The sequence below is a fragment of the Rhinoderma darwinii genome, chromosome 1 (genome assembly GCF_050947455.1).
Source record: "Rhinoderma darwinii isolate aRhiDar2 chromosome 1, aRhiDar2.hap1, whole genome shotgun sequence".
NCBI classification, from domain to species: domain Eukaryota; kingdom Metazoa; phylum Chordata; class Amphibia; order Anura; family Rhinodermatidae; genus Rhinoderma; species Rhinoderma darwinii.
The window spans coordinates 446,851,466-446,870,931 of NC_134687.1; the positions used below are offsets into that span (position 1 = coordinate 446,851,466).

General features: G+C 44.3%; 1 protein-coding gene across 3 annotated transcripts; it reads left to right on the plus strand.

Moving 5' to 3' along the window:
• The first annotated feature begins 444 nt into the window (after positions 1–444).
• ACADS (acyl-CoA dehydrogenase short chain) lies at positions 445–12,826 on the plus strand. Of its 3 annotated transcripts, XM_075831407.1 has the most exons (10): positions 446–585; positions 661–809; positions 3,805–3,954; positions 6,354–6,465; positions 7,535–7,686; positions 8,430–8,600; positions 10,718–10,855; positions 10,936–11,031; positions 11,106–11,162; positions 12,435–12,826. In XM_075831407.1, exons 1-10 carry the CDS (start codon positions 537–539, stop codon positions 12,585–12,587), a joined length of 1,227 nt encoding a protein of 408 aa, XP_075687522.1. In that variant the 5' UTR covers positions 446–536; the 3' UTR covers positions 12,588–12,826. The 3 variants fall into 3 exon arrangements, with proteins under 3 accessions (XP_075687530.1, XP_075687522.1, XP_075687534.1); XM_075831415.1 differs by lacking the exon at positions 10,718–10,855 and having other exon boundaries at positions 445–585; positions 10,918–11,031; XM_075831419.1 differs by lacking the exons at positions 446–585; positions 661–809 and adding an exon at positions 2,321–2,723.
• The last annotated feature ends 6,640 nt before the right edge of the window (positions 12,827–19,466 follow it).

Genomic DNA, 19,466 nt, shown 5'->3' on the forward strand with positions numbered 1-19,466 from the left:
ATGTAGCAAACCTCTATATTTCCTACAAAGGTACTGTATGGACTTTACTCACTAGCAACATTGAAACACAAAACAGACCAGGTTGCTTATTTCACTTGTGAATGTGAACGCAGCCATGTGTATTGAACCAGTGGAAGCAAATCATTTTCGAGGTCACTGTGCCTTTAAGGTAAGCTGGACGAAGTCTATTTGTAACCATAACGGAGAGTTGTGACTATATGGTAACACCTCCACTCTGTACTGTTATTACTATTTGGGGAAGAGCTTGTATTTTTCTGTAAGAAATAAAGTACTTTTGAGAAGAAAAAAAAAAAAGCGCCTTGTATGTTTATTATCGCCCTGGCTGTAATGGGAGGGAGAATAGCCCTGGCCAATCGTTCGCCTAGAAGTCGAGTCACATGACCATGTGTTTACATCTGTTACGTGATTCCTTTACGCTACGTCGGGGGAGACGCTTGTTGAGCACGTCAGTGGTGGGAGGGGAGGAGCGTGGTAGCGGCTGTACTCCAGGGTGGTGAGGAGACGGCAGGACAGTCATGTTTCGGGGTATTACAATGTTATGCCGGGCATGGCGGCCGTGCACAGGTGAGCGGAGAGTGCGGCCGGTGACCATGTGGTGACCTCTGGCCTGCAGCTGACCTCTGTGTGTTGTCTCCACAGCTCCCCGGTACTTGCACACGGTGTACCAGAGTGTTGAGCTGCCGGACACCCATCGCATGCTGCGGGATACATGCAGGGAATTCGCTGAGCGAGAACTGCAGCCCATCGCTGCACAGTTGGACCGAGAGCACCGGTACCCGCGGGAACAGGTGTGCCAGCAATGTCAGGGCTGCCCACTCCTGCTCTTTCACCCACTGACCGTTCTCCTGCATCTAAGCTGCTATAGAAATACAAGTATCCTTGCACTGCTGTCACAAGTCCCTGATTTAGTCTTTGCCCAATGCTGTAATGGCGGTACAGTTCTATAAACCGCATCTGAAAGACCACGCGATTATAGAAATGTATTTTTAAGAAGGGGTGCATTTAAAAAAAAAAAAAAAGGCATATTCACCTCAGATCCCCCAGCGTTCTAATGCCGCCGCTCCGTTCCTCCCTGCCGCTGTTTATTGACCTGGCTGCAGCGGTAACGTGCCATATACCCACGTGAATGCTGGAGACCATCCCTGGCCTCAGCGTTCCTGTGCTGTATACCCACTGAGACCAGTGATTGGCTGCAGCAATCATGTGGGTATACAAGTAAGTCATTGCTGTAGCTATGGCAATAAAAAGGCGGGGAGGACCGGAGCAGTGGCGCTGAAACGCTAGGGGATCCATGAGGTGAGTAATGCTCTTTTTTTTTTTTTTCTTGACCACTTTTTTTAATAAGTCGGAAAACTCCTTTAAGGTTTGGACACAGCTGATGACAAAGTTGTGCACTGGTCCGGTGTCCATAGCCAGACAAAAAAACGGCGCAGGGAGATGTCTGGCATCGCAACTGATGCGTCGGATGCCAAAACTGCTCCCATAGGAAAGCATGAGATCAGTTCTGGCATCAGTGTCCTCAACAAAACCAGATTGCAGGACAACCCAGACCAAAAGCCATTTTCAGACTCTCGCAATGTGGCCACGTTTTAGAATTTATATAACCTGGACTCCCTATGGTTCCACTGAACCCTATGATTCTCCAAGTTTAGTAGAATCACACGAGATCCGGATATTGCAGCCTTCGCTATGGATGCTGACGTCTGGCTATAATAGACTTCAAAATCACCCAAAAAAATAAATTGGTTTCTGAAACTGGCCTAAAAGGGGTTGTGCAGTTTAGAAAACCCATTTTCATTTACTTTTATTAGGTAATTCTGAGTTAATAAAGGGGGGTCCTCTGTACCAGATCCTACTTTCTTGGCGGGGGGAACCTGTCCTACATTATAAAGACAGTCCATTGAGAAAAATATGCAATGCTTAAAGGGGGTTTTCTACCTTCTGATGACCTATCCACTGGATAGGTCATCGGTGCATGATCTGTGGTGGTCCAATACCCGGACCCCGCACAGACCAGCTGTTCCGGTGCCTCCGTGCACCGGACGTACATGCAGTTGGCTCCAACCACGGAATAGCGGCCGAGCTGCGGTACTGCAGCTCTTCTCATAGTCAAGTGAATATGTCAGACTTGTAGCACGGTATGCTATGTACGGAGCCAACTCCTTTTGGCGCCATACATAGATTTATGTGCCATTATATACGATGCCCACAGGCCACTGGAGCGGCTGATCGGTGTGGGGTCCGGGTGTCGGACCTGCAGCGATGATGTATAAGTTATCGGTTGTCAGAAGGTGGAAAACCCCTTTAAATCTTCTTGTGATGGCGCTTCAGGGAAACCTTAAGAAAATCAGAGCCACGTATGTCTACAAGATGCAACTGAACGCTATTCACTTCAATGGGGCTTAGCTGCGATACCAGACACAACCTATGGACAAGTGTGGTGCTATTTTTGGAAGAAAGCAGCTGTAGTTTTCTAATCCTGGACAACCCCTTTAAACACGTACTGCCAGGTCTCCCCACACATAACCGGTGATCTCTGTCGGTTCCAGTAGGGGGACACTTTTGTGATTTGCGTATTGTCAAGTGACCTTTTTAATAAGTAGGCATTATACAGATTGGAAACCCCTTTAAAGTGACTATATGCTACCCTCTCCTTGGACTCCTTCCTCCCAGTGCCATGCGAACACTGCAACGTTCTAAATGTAAGTTCTCTAAAATCACGAAACTATTAGACATAAGTGACAGACCACTGAAATCAGTCGTAACAATTCTAGCAATACCAAATTTAGGGCACATTCAGACGTGGCGGAATTGCTGTTGAATTCCACTGCGGACAGTCCGCAGTGGAATTCTGCAGCAGCAGCCATTTTAAAAAAATAACTGGAATTACTGGAATTTTTCCTCCGCAGCATGCTCATGATGTTGCGGAGAAGCGGAATTTCACTGCAGATTTCAGCCTTTGCATTGCAAGAACTGAAATCTGTGGCAAGTTCTCTGTGATATCTGCAACGTCTGAATTACCTGTCAAATAAGCAAATGTTGGTGCAGATTCGTTGCGGAATTGCCCCAAATCTGCACCAACATTTGCAGCTGAAAAATTCTGCCACGTGTGAACATGGCCTTATAGTTATTTTTTGTTTTACTACTTTTGCTCAGTAAAACTTTTTTTAATCTACACCACACTAAGCTCTCTCTTTATCGGCTGATAGGCTGGCCCCTAAAGGCACTATAGGGTACTTCCCACGCCTGTGTGTTGTATTACATCCTATTAACGTCCTGGGTCGGTTGTGATTATTATCACACCCCTATGTATTTGTCCCCTATAACCCTCTGTTTTTAGTGGCTACCAGACCATTACAATATTTGTTATTTCCGCTACGTGGTGTCAGCTGTTTATCGTAATATTGAGCCTACATGCTCTGGACACTACAGATGTTTATTTGGCATTAGTGCCCGGCTTTTAATTGAATGCGATCAATAAATAAATACATTTTAAACAGACAGTGAATACCTTTAATTTCGAACGTATATCAGATACTTTAACCACTTGTAACTTCATGTTAATGGAGAGTATCACCCAGCTTTTCCAGACTCCAGAAGGTCATATTTTCATTCTACTGTACTGCAGTGGTACATAGCCCCTTCCTGTATCTTTGCATATCTAGATAATTGTCAATATTACTGTGAAAATGACATGGCAGCCATATTATTTGTCATCTAATATTCCCAGATGCAGCTATAACCAATGACTTACTCTTTGGTGTATTTAATGCCTCTCTCTAGGTTCAGAAGATGGGACAGATGGGATTACTGTCAGTGGCGGTCCCAGAAGAGCTAGGTGGCGCTGGGCTGGACTACTTGGCTTATTCTATTGCAATGGAAGAAATCAGCCGGGGCTGTGCGTCCACTGGAGTTGTCATGAGTGTCAACAATGTGAGAATGTAAACATTTTTCTATTACTTAGACACACAATGGGTTTTGTGCCAGTGAATGGGATGCCACAGCACCCATAAAAAAAAACACAACCCAGTAACGTTTTTATTTTTAAAAAACGAGCATTTTTGGCCAAGTTATGACCATTTTTGTAGTTATGCAAATGAGGCTTGCAAAAGTCCAAGTGGGTGTGTTGAAAAGTAAAAGTCCAAGTGGGCGTGTATTATGTGCGTACATCGGGGCGTTTTTAATACTTTTACTAGCTGGGCGTTCTGATGAGAAGTATCATCCACTTCTCTTCACAACGCCCAGCTTCTGGCAGTGCAGACACAGCCGTGTTCTCGAGAGATCACGCTGTGTCGTCACTCACAGGTCCTGCATCGTGTCAGACAAGCGAGGACACATCGGCACCAGAGGCTTCAGTTGATTCTGCAGCAGCATCGGCGTTTGCAGGTAAGTCTATGTAGCTACTTACCTGCAAACGCTGATGCTGCTGCAGAATCATCTGTAGCCTCTGGTGCCGATGTGTCCTCGCTCGTGTGACACGATGCAGGACCTGTGAGTGACGACACAGCGTGATCTCTCGAGAACACGGCTGTGTCTGCACTGCCAGAAGCTGAGCGTTCTGAAGAGAAGTGGATGATACTTCTCTTCAGAGCGCCCAGCTAGTAAAAGTATTAAAAACGCCCCGATGTACGCACATAATACACGCCCACTTGGACTTTTACTTTTCAACACACCCACTTGGACTTTTGCAAGCCTCATTTGCATAACTACAAAAATGGTCATAACTTGGCCAAAAATGCTCGTTTTTTAAAAATAAAAACTTTACTGTAATCTACATTGCAGCGCCGATCTGCTGCAATAGCAGATAGGGGTTGCAAAATCTGGTGACAGAGCCTCTTTAAGCATCCGCCATCTTTATGTAGCTCTCGTGGCCCTTTTCCCATCACATACGAACGTGTAGCGGAAAGCGGGCATTCTTCAGAGAAACGCCGACAATGACTCATTTGTCCAACCTGAACGGTGCACCAGTATTAACCCCTTGCCGCATTCATTTTGCAGTTTTATTTAATTTCTTTCCTCCCTAACTTTTTTATTTTTCTGTCGTTCTAGCCATATGCGGGCTTGTTTTTTTTGTAGGACGAGTTGTAGCTTTTCATTACACTATTTATTGTACTATATAATGTACTGGAAAACTGAAATAAATATTTGTGGGGTGGGATGGGGAAGGAAAAGAAAAACACTAATTCCTCCATTGTTTTTTGGGGTTCGTTTTTCCAGCGTTCAGCATGCAGTGAAAACGACATGTTAATTTTATAGTGCGGGTCGGTATGATTACGGATTTACCAAATGTATGAAGTTGTTTTTGTAATGTTTTACTACTTTTACAAAGAAATAAATTGTTGTTTTTTTTAAATGTTTTTTGCGGGATAAGCTGTCATTTTTATTGGTATCGTTTTTGGGTACGTGTAACCTTTTTATCACTTTATATTCCATTTTTTTTTCTAGTGTTTACTGTTCACGGGTTAAATAATGTTATGTCATAGTTCGTACTTCTATGGACACGGTGATACCAATTATGTTTCTTATTATTTTTTCGCATTACTTTAGGTGAAAAGTAAAACGTTTTTTTGTTTTTTTTTACTTTTAATATTTTTTTGTATAACAGTTTTTTTACTTTTTTTAATTGGTCCCCCTAGGGGACTTGAACAAATGATCGTTGGATCACTTGCAGAATATACAGGAATACTTATATTCTGCAGTATGTTGTGCTTTTTACCTGCCCCTATTAAGCCCTGCCTCCGATCTTGATAGGCCCCCCCCCCAATATGCAGTCATACCTTTTAAATACGCAGCATGTTCCATCGGTCACCATATTGAATTTGCATACACCCCAGAAAAACTGAAGATTGACGGCAGAAAAAGACCACATGGTTTATCTAGCGCTTATTTACGCTGCAGGACAACGGTCTCGTACTGTAATCATGTTTTCAGTACGGGACAGTTGTCCGGCAGCGAGGCAGGGACTCCTAGCATCATACATAAGTATGATGCTAGGAGCCCAGCTCCCTGTACTGTGTTCGGTCTGGGACTTGCGGCCGAAATACGTCCGTCAATTACGGACGTAATGACCTCGTGTGAACATACCCTAACCGCTGCAGCGTCACGTGGCCTGCAACATCATCTTAGGAGGCCGGACTACACACAGAGAAGAGGGAGGGAGGGAGGGAGGGGGGGGGGTATGTTTTTGTTTTTTTTTCCCTACCATCAGACTGATGGTGCTGCAGGTTCTAGGTCGGATACGCTACATAGTTTTTACGCAGCGTATCCACCCCGTAGGAACCTGGCCTAAGACTACCAGTTCGAAATGTTGTCTTATTATAATTTTTTTGCAGTCTCTTTATTTAGGGCCGATCCTCAAACACGCCTTAGAGAAGCAGAAAAAGCAGTGGATTACTCCATTTTGTAGCGGGGACAAGGTCGGCTGCTTTGCACTCAGTGAACCAGGTTTGTGAGTTGCATATCTAATAAGGGATCATTCATACTAGTGTCCAATGCCTCTGTTTTCTGATTTTTCTACTAAAAATGAGACATTATTCTAACCGATGAAGTGGGAAAGTCATAGAGAAAAAGCACTCCGCATATACAATGTCGTATTACAGCTGTTTTGTACGGAGGCATATTAGAGCACCCGTAGAGGTAGTTCAGTTAACCTGATGTGACTATATTCATTAAACTTTTCTTTTTAAAGTAACATTCTACTTTAAGGGTATGTTCACACGGCCAAATTTCAGACGTATACGAGGCGTATTATGCATCGTTTTACGTCTGAAAATAGGGCTGCAATACGTCGGCAAACATCTGCCTATTCATTTGAATGGGTTTGCCGACGTACTGTGCAGACGACCTGTAATTTACGCGTCGTCGTTTGACAGCTGTCAAACGACGACGCGTAAATTTACTGCCTCGGCAAAGAAGTGCAGGGCACTTCTTTGCCACGTAATTTGACCCGTTCTTCATTGAAATCAATGAAGCACGGCTCAAGGTTTACGAGCGTCTCAGACGCCTCGTAAATTCAGAGGAGGAGCTTTTACGTGTGAAACGAGGCAGCTGTTAACAGTCTGTCTTTTCACACGTAACTGCCTCTCAGCGTGTGAACATACCCTAACTTTCCATCAGTCGACATGCAGACACCCCCCCCCCCCCCTCTCCCCAAATCTTGCATTCTGGTGACCAATGGGGTCAGATTCCAACCGATTTATCATCTATCTAGTGGATTGATGAAAAATGTTGTAGGCTAGAATACCCCTTTAAATACTATAGTTACCTATTTGGTAAATACTAAATACACCACATTCATATTTTGAGCAAGATGGTAAATTTCTACCCACACACAGAACCGTGGTAGCAGCACGGTCTCATTCTTATGCTAGTTTTCAGGTTTATGGCTCAGCAGGTAAATATCTAATCTGTAGTAAACTGAATATATAATTGCGCGCACGCACATCACTGACTGCTGCACTGGCAATCATCAGTGTGCTCGGACGCTAAAATACAAATCTTTTGTCATTTTCAGGTAATGGCAGTGATGCAGGGGCAGCAAGTACAGTTGCCAGGCTGGATGGGGAAGCGTGGGTTCTCAATGGAACAAAATCCTGGATTACAAATGCATGGGATGCCTCTGCAGTTGTAGTCTTTGCTACCACGGACAAGTCCATGAAACACAAGGTAACATGATAAAGCTTTTCCCTCATTACACCTCATTCTAAAGAAAAATGATGCTTTGCTTTATTCATTACGTGGTGTTGGATTGAACTTTGTGACAAAATGTACAGAAGATAATATTGCTTACAGCTGTAGTTTAAAGGGCAATTGACAGTAGTTTTGAGACCTTAAACCTTCTGACTGCAATCATGTGTATGGGGATATAATGTCATCCTATGATTTCTACTACAGTCACAATATCCAGACATGGTTTGAGATCATAAAGATTGCTACAATGTATTTTTTTGAAACTGCAAGTGTAGTTTATAGATTGTCATCTGATGGAATAGGATGTGGAAAAAGGAATGCAGAGAAGCAAGTGATACTACCGATGGGAGTTGTAGCAGCTCATTAGCTTTCATGAATAAGACTCGTGACGTGCTTCCCATATGTATAGAAATAATGTTTTAGCCAGGACAACCTGGAAAAAAAAATATTTTTTCCCCCCAACAGATCAGCTTTTACGTTACCTAGTCTGTTACAGGACATGGCATTGGCATGACAATGAAGTGCAAAAAAAGGCATTTTTTTTATTTTAGCCCCCCCCCCTTCTGCTTACTCCCTTCCCTAGGTAACAGACACATGCACCTTTTGCCTTGTGGTCACTGAATAACTGACAAGATATTGTATGCAGTGAGACTTGATGAATTGTTTGCACTATGTCTATCTTTTTACTTGTGGTCTTAGTGTTTTGTTTTTTTTTACAGGGTATTAGCACTTTTTTGGTGGAGATGCCAACTCCTGGCCTCTCTCTTGGAAAGAAAGAGGATAAGTTGGGAATTCGCGCTTCTTCCACTGCTAATTTGATTTTTGAAGACTGCCGCATACCACGTGAGAATCTTCTAGGGCAGCCTGGAATGGGATTCAAAATTGCTATGGTAAGCAGTCTTTTGTTTTCATTTGTAACAGCTTCTATGTATTATTGCATAAAGGCTTTGGCCACCTTTTAAACTAAATTTGTTCGTATTGCATTTTATCTATTTTAGGCTAAAAAAACATTTTTGCAATTGGTTTTTATCAAAAATATTTCAGCATTTTTCTAATGCAGTTTGCATGTATGCCAATACATAGAAAGCTGCTCAATATCAGTTCTGTGAGACAGGCTTTCTGGGCTTAAAGGGAACCTGTCACCAGCATTTCACCTATTAAACCAGGAATACCAGGTGGTAGTGGGTGAGAAATAATTTCTATATAACCTATAATTGTCTTCTTAGTCGGCGCTGTAGCTTTAGTATTCAGTTTTTTAGTGTTCCCACATCGTATGCTAATGAGCAGAAAAGAGTCAGATCTTCATTTGAAAAGAGTCAAATCTTCATTCCTCAAGTCTGAGTCTAACCCCACCTCCTTACTTTTGATTGACAGCTCCTTGCCTTCCCCCAGAACACACGAAATCCCATGCTTGCGTATCGATGTGCTGTTCTGGTGTGTCCGACCGACGGGACACAATAGCGGCGCATGCGCAGTAACTAGATTTGAGGCCCGGACGAAGCAGGGAAGGGCGTCAGACCATACATGACAGGCGCAAGCGTGCTCTCTCTGACGAGCTTTCGACATTCGGGGCGGGACAGTTTTCGGCAGTGAGCAGGCATAAGAGGAACGAACAAGACTTAGTCATAATCTGGCAAAGGCACAAATGTTTGCAGACCGTTATTTACGTTCGGAGGAGTTTAGGAGAAGGGATATGAACTTTTGACAGCAGCGGCGAGGGGTGAGTATAGTTTAATAGGTGAAATGCTGGCGACAGGTTCCCTTTAAATGAGTGTTCAGACGACATGAAAGGCTGGAGTTGGGATTAGGCCGCTTTTACCTGGACCTTCCAGGGTCCACGAGTACCATCTCCTGATGAACTGCAAGAAGTCCGGACTAAGGATGCAAAAAAATAAAAACCACCTGTATTATGCTTGTCTGAAAGTGGACTTAGATGAGCATTTAGGAGAGGCTAGAGTGTGAACCATCAGAGCCCATCCGATGAAATTAGCACTGAACAGCTTTCCTTGGATTGGAATACATGCAAGCTGCATAAGAAAAGCACCAACATATTTTTAATAAAAACAAATATCAAGAAATCTTTAGGCCTAAAATAGATAAAATGCAATAAAAAAAAGTTCAAAGGAGTCCATAGTCTTTAAAGAGGCTCTGTCACCAGATTTTGCAACCCCTATCTGCTATTGCAGCAGATCGGCGCTGCAATGTAGATTACAGTAACGTTTTTATTTTTAAAAAACGAGCATTTTTGGCCAAGTTATGACCATTTTTGTATTTATGCAAATGAGGCTTGCAAAAGTACAACTGGGCGTGTTTAAAAGTAATAGTACAACTGGGCGTGTATTATGTGCGTACATCGGGGCGTGTTTACTACTTTTACTAGCTGGGCTTTCTGACGAGAAGTATCATCCACTTCTCTTCAGAACGCCCAGCTTCTGGCAGTGCAGACACAGCGTGTTCTCGAGAGATCACGCTGTGACGTCACTCACAGGTCCTGCATCGTGTCAGACGAGCGAGGACACATCGGCACCAGAGGCTACAGATGATTCTGCAGCAGCATCGGCGTTTGCAGGTAAATCGATGTAGCTACTTACCTGCAAACGCTGATGCTGCTGCAGAATCAACTGTAGCCTCTGGTGCCGATGTGGCCGACACGATGCAGGACCTGTGAGTGACGTCACAGATCTGCACTGCCAGAAGCTGGGCGTTCTGAAGAGAAGTGGATGATACTTCTCATCAGAACGCCCAGCTAGTAAAAGTAGTAAACACGCCCCGATGTACGCACATAATACACGCCCAGTTGTACTTTTACTTTTCAACACGCCCAGTTGTACTTTTGCAAGCCTCATTTGCATAAATACAAAAATGGCCATAACTTGGCCAAAAATGCTCGTTTTTTAAAAATAAAAACGTTACTGTAATCTACATTGCAGCGCCGATCTGCTGCAATAGCAGATAGGGGTTGCAAAATCTGGTGACAGAGCCTCTTTAAACTTCTTGTGTTCTCCAGCAAACTTTAGATGCTGGGAGGATTGGCATTGCATCTCAGGCTCTTGGTATTGCTCAGGCCGCTCTGGACTGTGCTGTAGACTATGCAGAGAAGCGGATTGCATTTGGAGCACCAATTACCAAATTACAAGCGATCCAGGTACATAAATTAAGTAGCCATATTTCAGTTCTCTTTAGTTGTCTGTTTTTCTTTTTCATCAGTTTTTCTCCACCTCTCAGTTTAAGTTGGCAGACATGGCCCTAGCTCTGGAGAGTGCAAGGCTCCTGACCTGGAGAGCGTCTATGCTGAAAGATAACAATAAGCCTTTTACCAAGGTCAGATGTCCTCCTGCATCTTTAAGTACGCTAGAAACTTGCTGCCCTGTCTTAAAAGAAATTTTTGGTTTTAGGAAGCTGCAATGGCAAAACTAGCAGCATCTGAGGCTGCAACAAAGATCTCACACCAGGTATGTTTAAAAGTTTGTGTTGTTCTGCTGCCCATAATATTCAGCATGCTATGAGGATGGAAAATATAATAAGGGTATGTTCACACAGCGTGCGTGCGCATACTATGTCAGAAGAATAATTTAGGATGTAAAAAAAGATAATTGTATAGAATAAGAGACTGCATTTTCGTTAAGATTTTTAAGTTTTCTGGTGATGCCAACATCGGGCATAATCATTGGCTGGTTACTCCACTCTCCGCTACCTACAGAATATAGAATGCTGGGACCATCAGATTTCCATTAGTGATGATGAAAATACTGTGTGTGCGCGCACGCATTGGAGACTGGAAGTCTATGTACTTTCTTCATCTGTTACCCGCCTGCTGGTCACAGCTTTCTACATATCTGTCATGCTGTAGCCAATGTGGTGGGTAGAAGTGAGAAAGGAAGGTATTCTGGTATCTGGCAGCCAAACAACCATTTGATTATAAGTCATCTTTCAACATAGAATGGGGGGAATCAAAAATAATAATAATCTAAAACACCAACGTAGTTAGGGTATGTTCACACGGACGCCTGCAAACTGTTTCCCATGGACTTCAATAGGAAATACACGGTGTAGTTGATATGAGGCATATTTTTACACAAAATTCAAAACCGCCCCGTAAAAAAAAAAAAAAGCGGCGTCACTTTTTGAAGCATTTACCAGCAGTTTTACTATTGACACTACAAAAAACTTTTTGAAATACCTCAAAATACACTTGAAAAAATGTTTTAAAATAAGTGTCAACAATCCAAAACACTTTGAAAATCCGCTACAAAAACAGTGATTTCTCTGAAATCAGCCTCGTATTTTTCTGCCTCATGCATATGCCATGTGAACAGAGCCTTATAAATTATATAGATACGTTTCTGGTTTGAGTTTTCATGTGTACCATTAAAGGAGATGTCTGGTGAGATCAAATGAATGGCCTATCCTTAGTATAGGTCATCAATATCCGCACCCTCACCGATCAGCTATTTGAACGGACCACAGCGCGGAGTCCCCTTCATTCCTTATAATACTCCACACATCATCCGTAGTTACTGCTACGAGAGTGATGCTGTTACGGAGCAGTGTTAGGAATAAGGGTGCAGCCCCTTTAAACAGCTGATCGGCGGGGGTGCCAAAAGTCTAGCCCCTACAATCAGATAATGTCTTATCCTGAGGATAGACCATCAATTTTCTCACCAGACATCCCCTTTAAATTTTTGGGGAATCTTCACTACAGATTTTGTGTTTGATCTTTCCAGGCCATTCAGATTCTTGGTGGCATGGGATATGTGACAGAGATGCCTGCTGAACGCCATTACAGAGATGCACGAATCACCGAAATCTACGAAGGGACAAGTGAGATCCAGAGACTAGTAATAGCCAACCAGTTGCTTAAAGAATATCAGCATTAAATGAAGAGGAAAAACTAACCAAAAAGCCTTAAATCAGCCACCAAATTTCTTGAAGTTCGTATTAACGGTAAAGCCACCCTCGCACAGCCATTGCTTTCAGTAAATCAGGATGTACACAACCAATGTCTTGTTACCAGCATAGCACCGAGACAAGAATTTTCTGCCAAACTAAATCACACTACATTGGACAAAACTGTTCATTGGCAGATATTTATAATAAAGTTAAAATGGTTTCTATGGTTATGTCTATTATAAATGAAAAAAGTATCAGCAGGGCTCGCCAGTGACTGCTGCAAATATCCGCATAAATTATAGTAGATACAAGTTTAGATGCATGTCTGACCTACCAGAGCAGGAACAAAATGTTGCCCCTATTCAAACAGATCACATATGTTTCTCTGGGCCAAGCGTATAGCAAGAAAACATACTTCAGCTGAACGGTCCCCATGGTGTTAATAGATTCTTAATCTACGGCTTGTTACAGCTTCATTTCAAAGATACAGTGCTGCATGCCAACGGCAGAAAGAGGCAGCATGCACTGCCAGCTAGGCTTTTATATTCTGTACCTTTTGATTGATATAGAAAATCAAAGCATAATTGAACTTTTCTACCAGGTATATTTATATGGTATGAATGGTGGGTGTCGGACCATTGGGACCTCTGCTGGCTGAGATGATTGGAAGATAAGGAAACAACCTCATTCAGGATGGACTTGCCATAAAAGTGCGCTAATGGGAAAAACCCCTTTAGGCCAAGTTCAAGCCTGGCACAATTTTTCTATGTTAGATGCAGATTTTGTCCTTTGTATTTCAAAGGCTGAAATCCACATACAGCAGATTTGGCGCAGGGATTTCTGCGGCTAGAAAGCTGTTCCATACATCTGGGGCACTATGCATGTGGATTCGGAAAGCCCAATTCAGATGAATGGGACACTCGCAGAAATATCTGAAAAAAAAAACTTGCTGCATATGAATATAACCCTAAAGCATGCTAAATATTTTAAAAAATCTTTTGTAAAAACTCACTAGTACTGTACCTAGTTATGGACTTTTGGTGCAGAATTCTGCAATTGAAACACCACATATGAACTAGGTACCTCAGAATGTAAGACGCTCACTCGTGCGTCTCCTTTGATTGCTCTATTAGGTTATATATAGTGCAGAAATATCTGCAACTGAAAATGTTCCATTCATCTGAATTGGGTTGTTTTTGCAGCATGCACAGATTTCTACAAGCCCCACTTGGATGAATGGAAGAGTCACAGAAATCTCTCTGACAAATCTGCCGTTATGCAGGAATTACCTGCTTCCCTCTTTAGACTATTAGGCTGGATTCACACGAGCACATTACATACGTAATGGACGGAACGTATTTCGGCCGCTAATCCCGGACTGAACACACTGCAGGGAGCCGGCTCCTAGCATCATAGTTATGTACGACGCTAGGAGTCCCTGCCTCGCTGCCGGACAACTGTCCCGTACTGTAATCATGTTTTCAGTACGGGACAGTAGTTCCACGGAGAGGCAGGGACTCCTAGCATCGTACATAACTATGATGCTAGGAGCCCGGCTCCCTGCACTGTGTTCGGTCCGGGATTAGCAGACGAAATACATTCCGTCCATTACGGACGTAACATGGTTGTGTGAATCCAGGAGGGGGTTAAGGCAAACAAGATCTCGCTTTGTATAAAGGTCAAGATCATACACACAGTTTTGATGCAGTTTTTTTAGCCAAAGCTAAAAGTGGATGCAGAAGGAAGGAAATGTATAAAGAAAAAGACCAAGGCCCCATGCACACGAATGTATTTTTGCAGCTGCAATTCACCTGCAAATCTGTGGGTAAACTGCGGCCCCATTCATTTCAATGGGCCCATGCACTCGACCGTGGTTTCCATTTTGCGGTCCAGGCTCGTTGAAATGAATTCACACGGCAGTGTGCACAGCCCGTGATTTGCGGGTGACACTCCACGGAAGTCTGAGCCGCAAATCACGGCCCGTGCACCCCACTATGGTCGTGTGCATGAGGCCTAATGCATCTTTCTTTTTGTATCCACTCCTGTTTAGCACAAAAAAAAAAAGGCCTCATGCACACGACCGTAGTGGTGTGCACGGGCCTTGATTTGCGGCTTGGACGGCCGCGGAGTGTCACGTGCAGCCGCCCGCTAATCACAGCCCGTACGCATCGCCGTGTGCATACATTTCAACGAGCCTGGACCACAAAACGCGGTCGTAATAAGACATGTCCTATCTTTTTGCGGTCCAGGCTCCCGGGCAACGCACGGACCTTGGAAACCGCGGTCGTGTGCATGGGCCCATTGAAAGGAACGGGGCTGCAATTCACCCGCAAAAATAAGTTCGTGTGCATGGGGCCTAAACCAAATACCGCATGAAAACCAAGTGTAATCATGAAGAATGATGCACAGCTTGTAGAGAAAGAAATGGATCATTTTATAAAAGTGATCATCTTGAATATGCAGTCCAGTTCAGGACAAGAGTTTAGAAAAAGTCTGTCCGGGAGATGAAGTTACTTCAAGAAAGGAAGCCAAACTAACAATTCGTATGGACGTTTTGAAAAATAAATGTAATCACCCAAAAGAAGTAAAAAGAGAGGAAAGTTCTTCTAAAGATATATAAAAATAATTGTGTAGTACCGTGTTAGCCAGAAACCATATGCAATGTTAAATACTTTTGGGACAAAAAGTATAGTAGGTATGATACCCTTATTTGCAAACCATAAAAGTTCTATATGCAGCTTTCAGAGCAGTTTCTAAAAATATATAAACGTCTCCTCACAACAAGTTTGATGAATCCTTGTATTTTCGGTGGATAGAAGTTAAATTTAAGGGCTTGTCGATACGTAACGGAATTGCTGCAGAAAATTTCTGCAGCAATTCTGCAGAATATAGCCGGATTTCTGCTGCGGAACAACTGCACAATTTCCTGCGTTTTTTTTAGTGAAGAAAATGGTGCAGATTTTGCTGCATTTCTTTCAATGCCGAGAGACGGTGACATCTCTGAAAAACACAGCAATTCAGTCCACTTTCTGCAGCAGGAATGGACGTGCCACAGTACAAAAAAAATCTCACCCACTTTGCTGCTACTGTATTCTGCGTATTTTACGTCCGCAATTCCGGACGGAAAATACACAACTAAGCTACATGTGGACAAGGCCTAAGGGGGGGGGGACGACGCATTAGGATTTCACGCTACTGTCAAGAGCTTTTGTTGCTAACAGTCATGAATGATCCATTGTGTAAACAGACCCATTAGAAGGCAATGGGATATTAGGTTTCTATTGGTTTTAAAGGAAAGAACGGCACAGCAAACAGCACTATTCTGGCTATCAAGAAGCAACCCATATCAGACATTTATGGGTGACCAAAAGGACACTTGGTCTCTATTGGGCTCATTAAGGTTTATGGACACGTTTAGCATGTACATTGGGAGCTTTCCCGGTATACAAGCTAAACGTAGGGTCAAAACATGGTGTGAACTAGGCCTAAGCCAGTCTCGCTTGCAGTCATGTGACCATGCTCCTGGTGTTTATCTCCTGCTTCGGTTATATTTGTACTCTGAACAGTTATCACCCTCTCCCCAAAGAACTAAAAATCACACCACTCTTATCTCCTCTGAACATAGCCAGTGTTTGTGAGAGTGGAGAGGAATGAATCATAGGAACTTTGGCCTTTACATAGTAATCCTGCCCACAGCAAGTCTTGCCAGCATCAAAGTGAGAGATGCTCTAGGGTATGTTCACACAGATTTTTTTGCAGGCAGAAAAATCTGCCTCAAAATTCCTTCAGGAATGTCAAATAAATAAAATAACTTCACCTATGACAGTACCCCTGGAGAGACGTCCCATCCGCTGGACAGGTAACCTGAGGATATAAAATGGACACACCTCTCCACACACCCAGTCAGGTTTCCTGTCCTCCGGATGGAAGATTCTCCTGAGGAAAAAAGCACTTCTCTGGAATTGCAGACCCCCTAGCAAGGTTTACCTTATTCCACTAGGGGTGCTCTGGAAAGGTATAAGTCTCCCCCCTGGGAGCAACCTTAGTCTGGGATAGGTACTCCCGCCTCTCCCGGTCCATCGCCCCCCTCCTGCTGCAAAACAGGTGGTGGTTTAAAAGGTCCACAGAGTGGGCCTTCCTCTGGCGGGGAGCGGATCCCCGGGGCTCGTTCGGCTTGGGGAAGGGCCGGACCAGACCCAGCGTTGGCGGTTTCCCGGCGCTCTCACTGGCATGTCCGGTCACGCGACGCATCACTTCCGGGCGCGTCCAACACTCCAGGGGGCGGTGTTCCGGTGGCCCACGTGGGGAGGTGGTGCTCCAGCGTCCGGAGCGAGGGCCTCCCAGCCAATCCTTGGCCTATTTTAGGCCAGTAACAGCAGGACTCGCTCTCCAGTCATGGAGTCGCCAGAAGAAGCTCCAGGACGCACTGAACGCTCGGATGCCAAGTCCTCCAGCCCGGTACTTGAGGACGCCAGAGTGGGGTAAGAGAAGGCCTCTCCCTTACTTAATGCTGTTCCCCTTTCTCTTGTACATATGTTTAGGCCAGGGATTGTCCTAGGAAAAAGCAGGATCAGGCCCATAACAAGGAATGTGCGATATGCAAAAAGAAACTCGCATCTTCCTATAACAAAAGACTGTCAGAAATGTCTAGATAATATTATATCAGAAGAGTCCACAAATTTAGCCACAAGCATTAAAGATATTGTAAAGGCTGACGTGAGGCGCTCACTAAAGTCCCTTAGAAAGAGAAGAGATCCTCCGGTCGCCTCTTCTAGCAGGTTGGATTCGGATTCCTCAGCTCAAGGGGGCCCCCAGCTAGGCGAAGAAGGAGAGTACAGCTCCTACGATTCCTCAGGTGAGGAGGAGGCAGAGAGAAATCTATTCCCAATGGAGGATGTTGACCTACTCCTAAAAACGGTCAGGGCGACTATGAATATAGACGACCCAAAAGAACCACGGTCCATCCAGAACATTATGTTTCAAGGGCTAGGACCTAAAAAGAATAGAACCTTCCCCATCCATAGGAGATAGCCAAGATCTCAAGGAAACACTCCCTTCCTTTTGAAGACCTAGGCTCCTTGTCCGACCCTATGGATAGAAAGGCCGAATTCTACCTTAAGAGAATCTGGGAAGACTCTACGGGGGGGGGGGGGGGGGGGGGGGGGGGGGGTTTCAAACCAGCCAATCGCAGCCACCTGCGTGGCCAGATCCCTGAAAGCGTGGCTCGCACAACTGGAGGTACATCTGAAAGACAAGACCCCCTCGGGATCAAATCTTAGCCTCCCTCCCAACACTTTCTAAAGCAGCAGACTTCTTGGCAGACGCCTCAGTAGACGCAGTACGCCTTTCCGCCAGATCAGCGGCCCTGGCGAATTCAGCTAGACGAGCTATTTGGCTAAAGACCTGGAAAGGGGACACCGGATCCAAAGGGAAGCTGTGCGCTATCCCCTGTTCAGGAGATTACCTTTTCGGGCCCCCACTTGATGACATGCTAGAAAAGGCATCAGACAGTAAAAAGGGGTTCCCGGCACAAACAAGGCCAACAAGAGAGTCCTTTCGTCCCAGAGGGCCAAGTAACAAAAGAGGGGGGTACGCTAACCCTAGAGCACAGGAATTTAGACCCTCGAGATTTCCAAGAAGGACTCTAAAAATAGGGACCAACAATGACGCCAAGGGGGCAGTGGGGGGTTACCTTTCCCTGTTCCTCAAACATTGGTGGAAGATTTCATCAAATCCTTGGATTCTGGGAATCATAAAAACAGGATACATACTAGAGTTCACAACCCTCCCCCCAAACAGATTCCTTCCCACAGGGGTCCTAAGGAACCCAGTCCAACAAAAGATCCTAGAAGTAGAAGTTCTGTCACTTATAAAAAAAAAGAGGTCCTAATACAGGTTCCAGACACAGAGATAGGTCAGGGCTTTTATTCCCCCCTCTTCCTAGTGAACAAACCAGGAGGAAAACACAGGGTCATTATAAACCTAAAAAAACTGAACTGCTATCTGGCCTACAAAAAATTCCGCATGGAGAGTATCACGTCAACTATAAACCTCCTCTCCAAAGACTGCGTGATGGCCTCAATAGACCTAGAGGATGCCTATTATCACGTACCCATATGTCACCGTCATCAAAAGTATCTAAGGGTAGCAGTAACACTCAACGGGTCTGTATGCCACCTACAATACAGAGCCCTTCCCTTCGGCATCTCTCAAGCCCCAAGGGTATTTTCCAAACTGACAGCGGAAATGACCTCATACATCAGGATGAACTACATTCGCCTGATTCCATATCTAGACGACTTCCTGGTGGTAGCAGAAATGGTTCCAACTCTGACCCTACACATACAGATAGTCCGGGATATACTGACAAGATTAGTATGGAACATAAATTTAAAGAAATCAAATTTAAATCCATCGAAAAGATGTATATTCTTAGGAACCCTGCTGGATTCCTCCAAACAGATGACCTTCCTCCCAGAAGAAAAAAATCGGGCCCCTGATGAACAGGATATCAGAGATCTACCTGAACCATACGACATCTTTCAGGGAAGCTATGTCAGTCTTAGGCCTCATGACATCATGTATCCCAGCCGTACTATGGGCTCACTTCAGGTCCAGACCACTGCAGTGGGACATCCTAGACCAATGGGACAGGAGCAGTTTCTCCCTGGACCAACTTTTTCACATCTCTTCCACAGCAAGGCTGTCCCTCAGATGGTGGTTAAACAGGGCAAATCTCACAAGGGGTATTCCATGGAGGTTAACCCCTACTCTCAATATGTCCACAGATGCGAGTACCTGGGGGTGGGGAGCCCATCACGACTCATCTTTTCTTCAGGGTCAGTGGGACCAGCAGACCGCTCTCA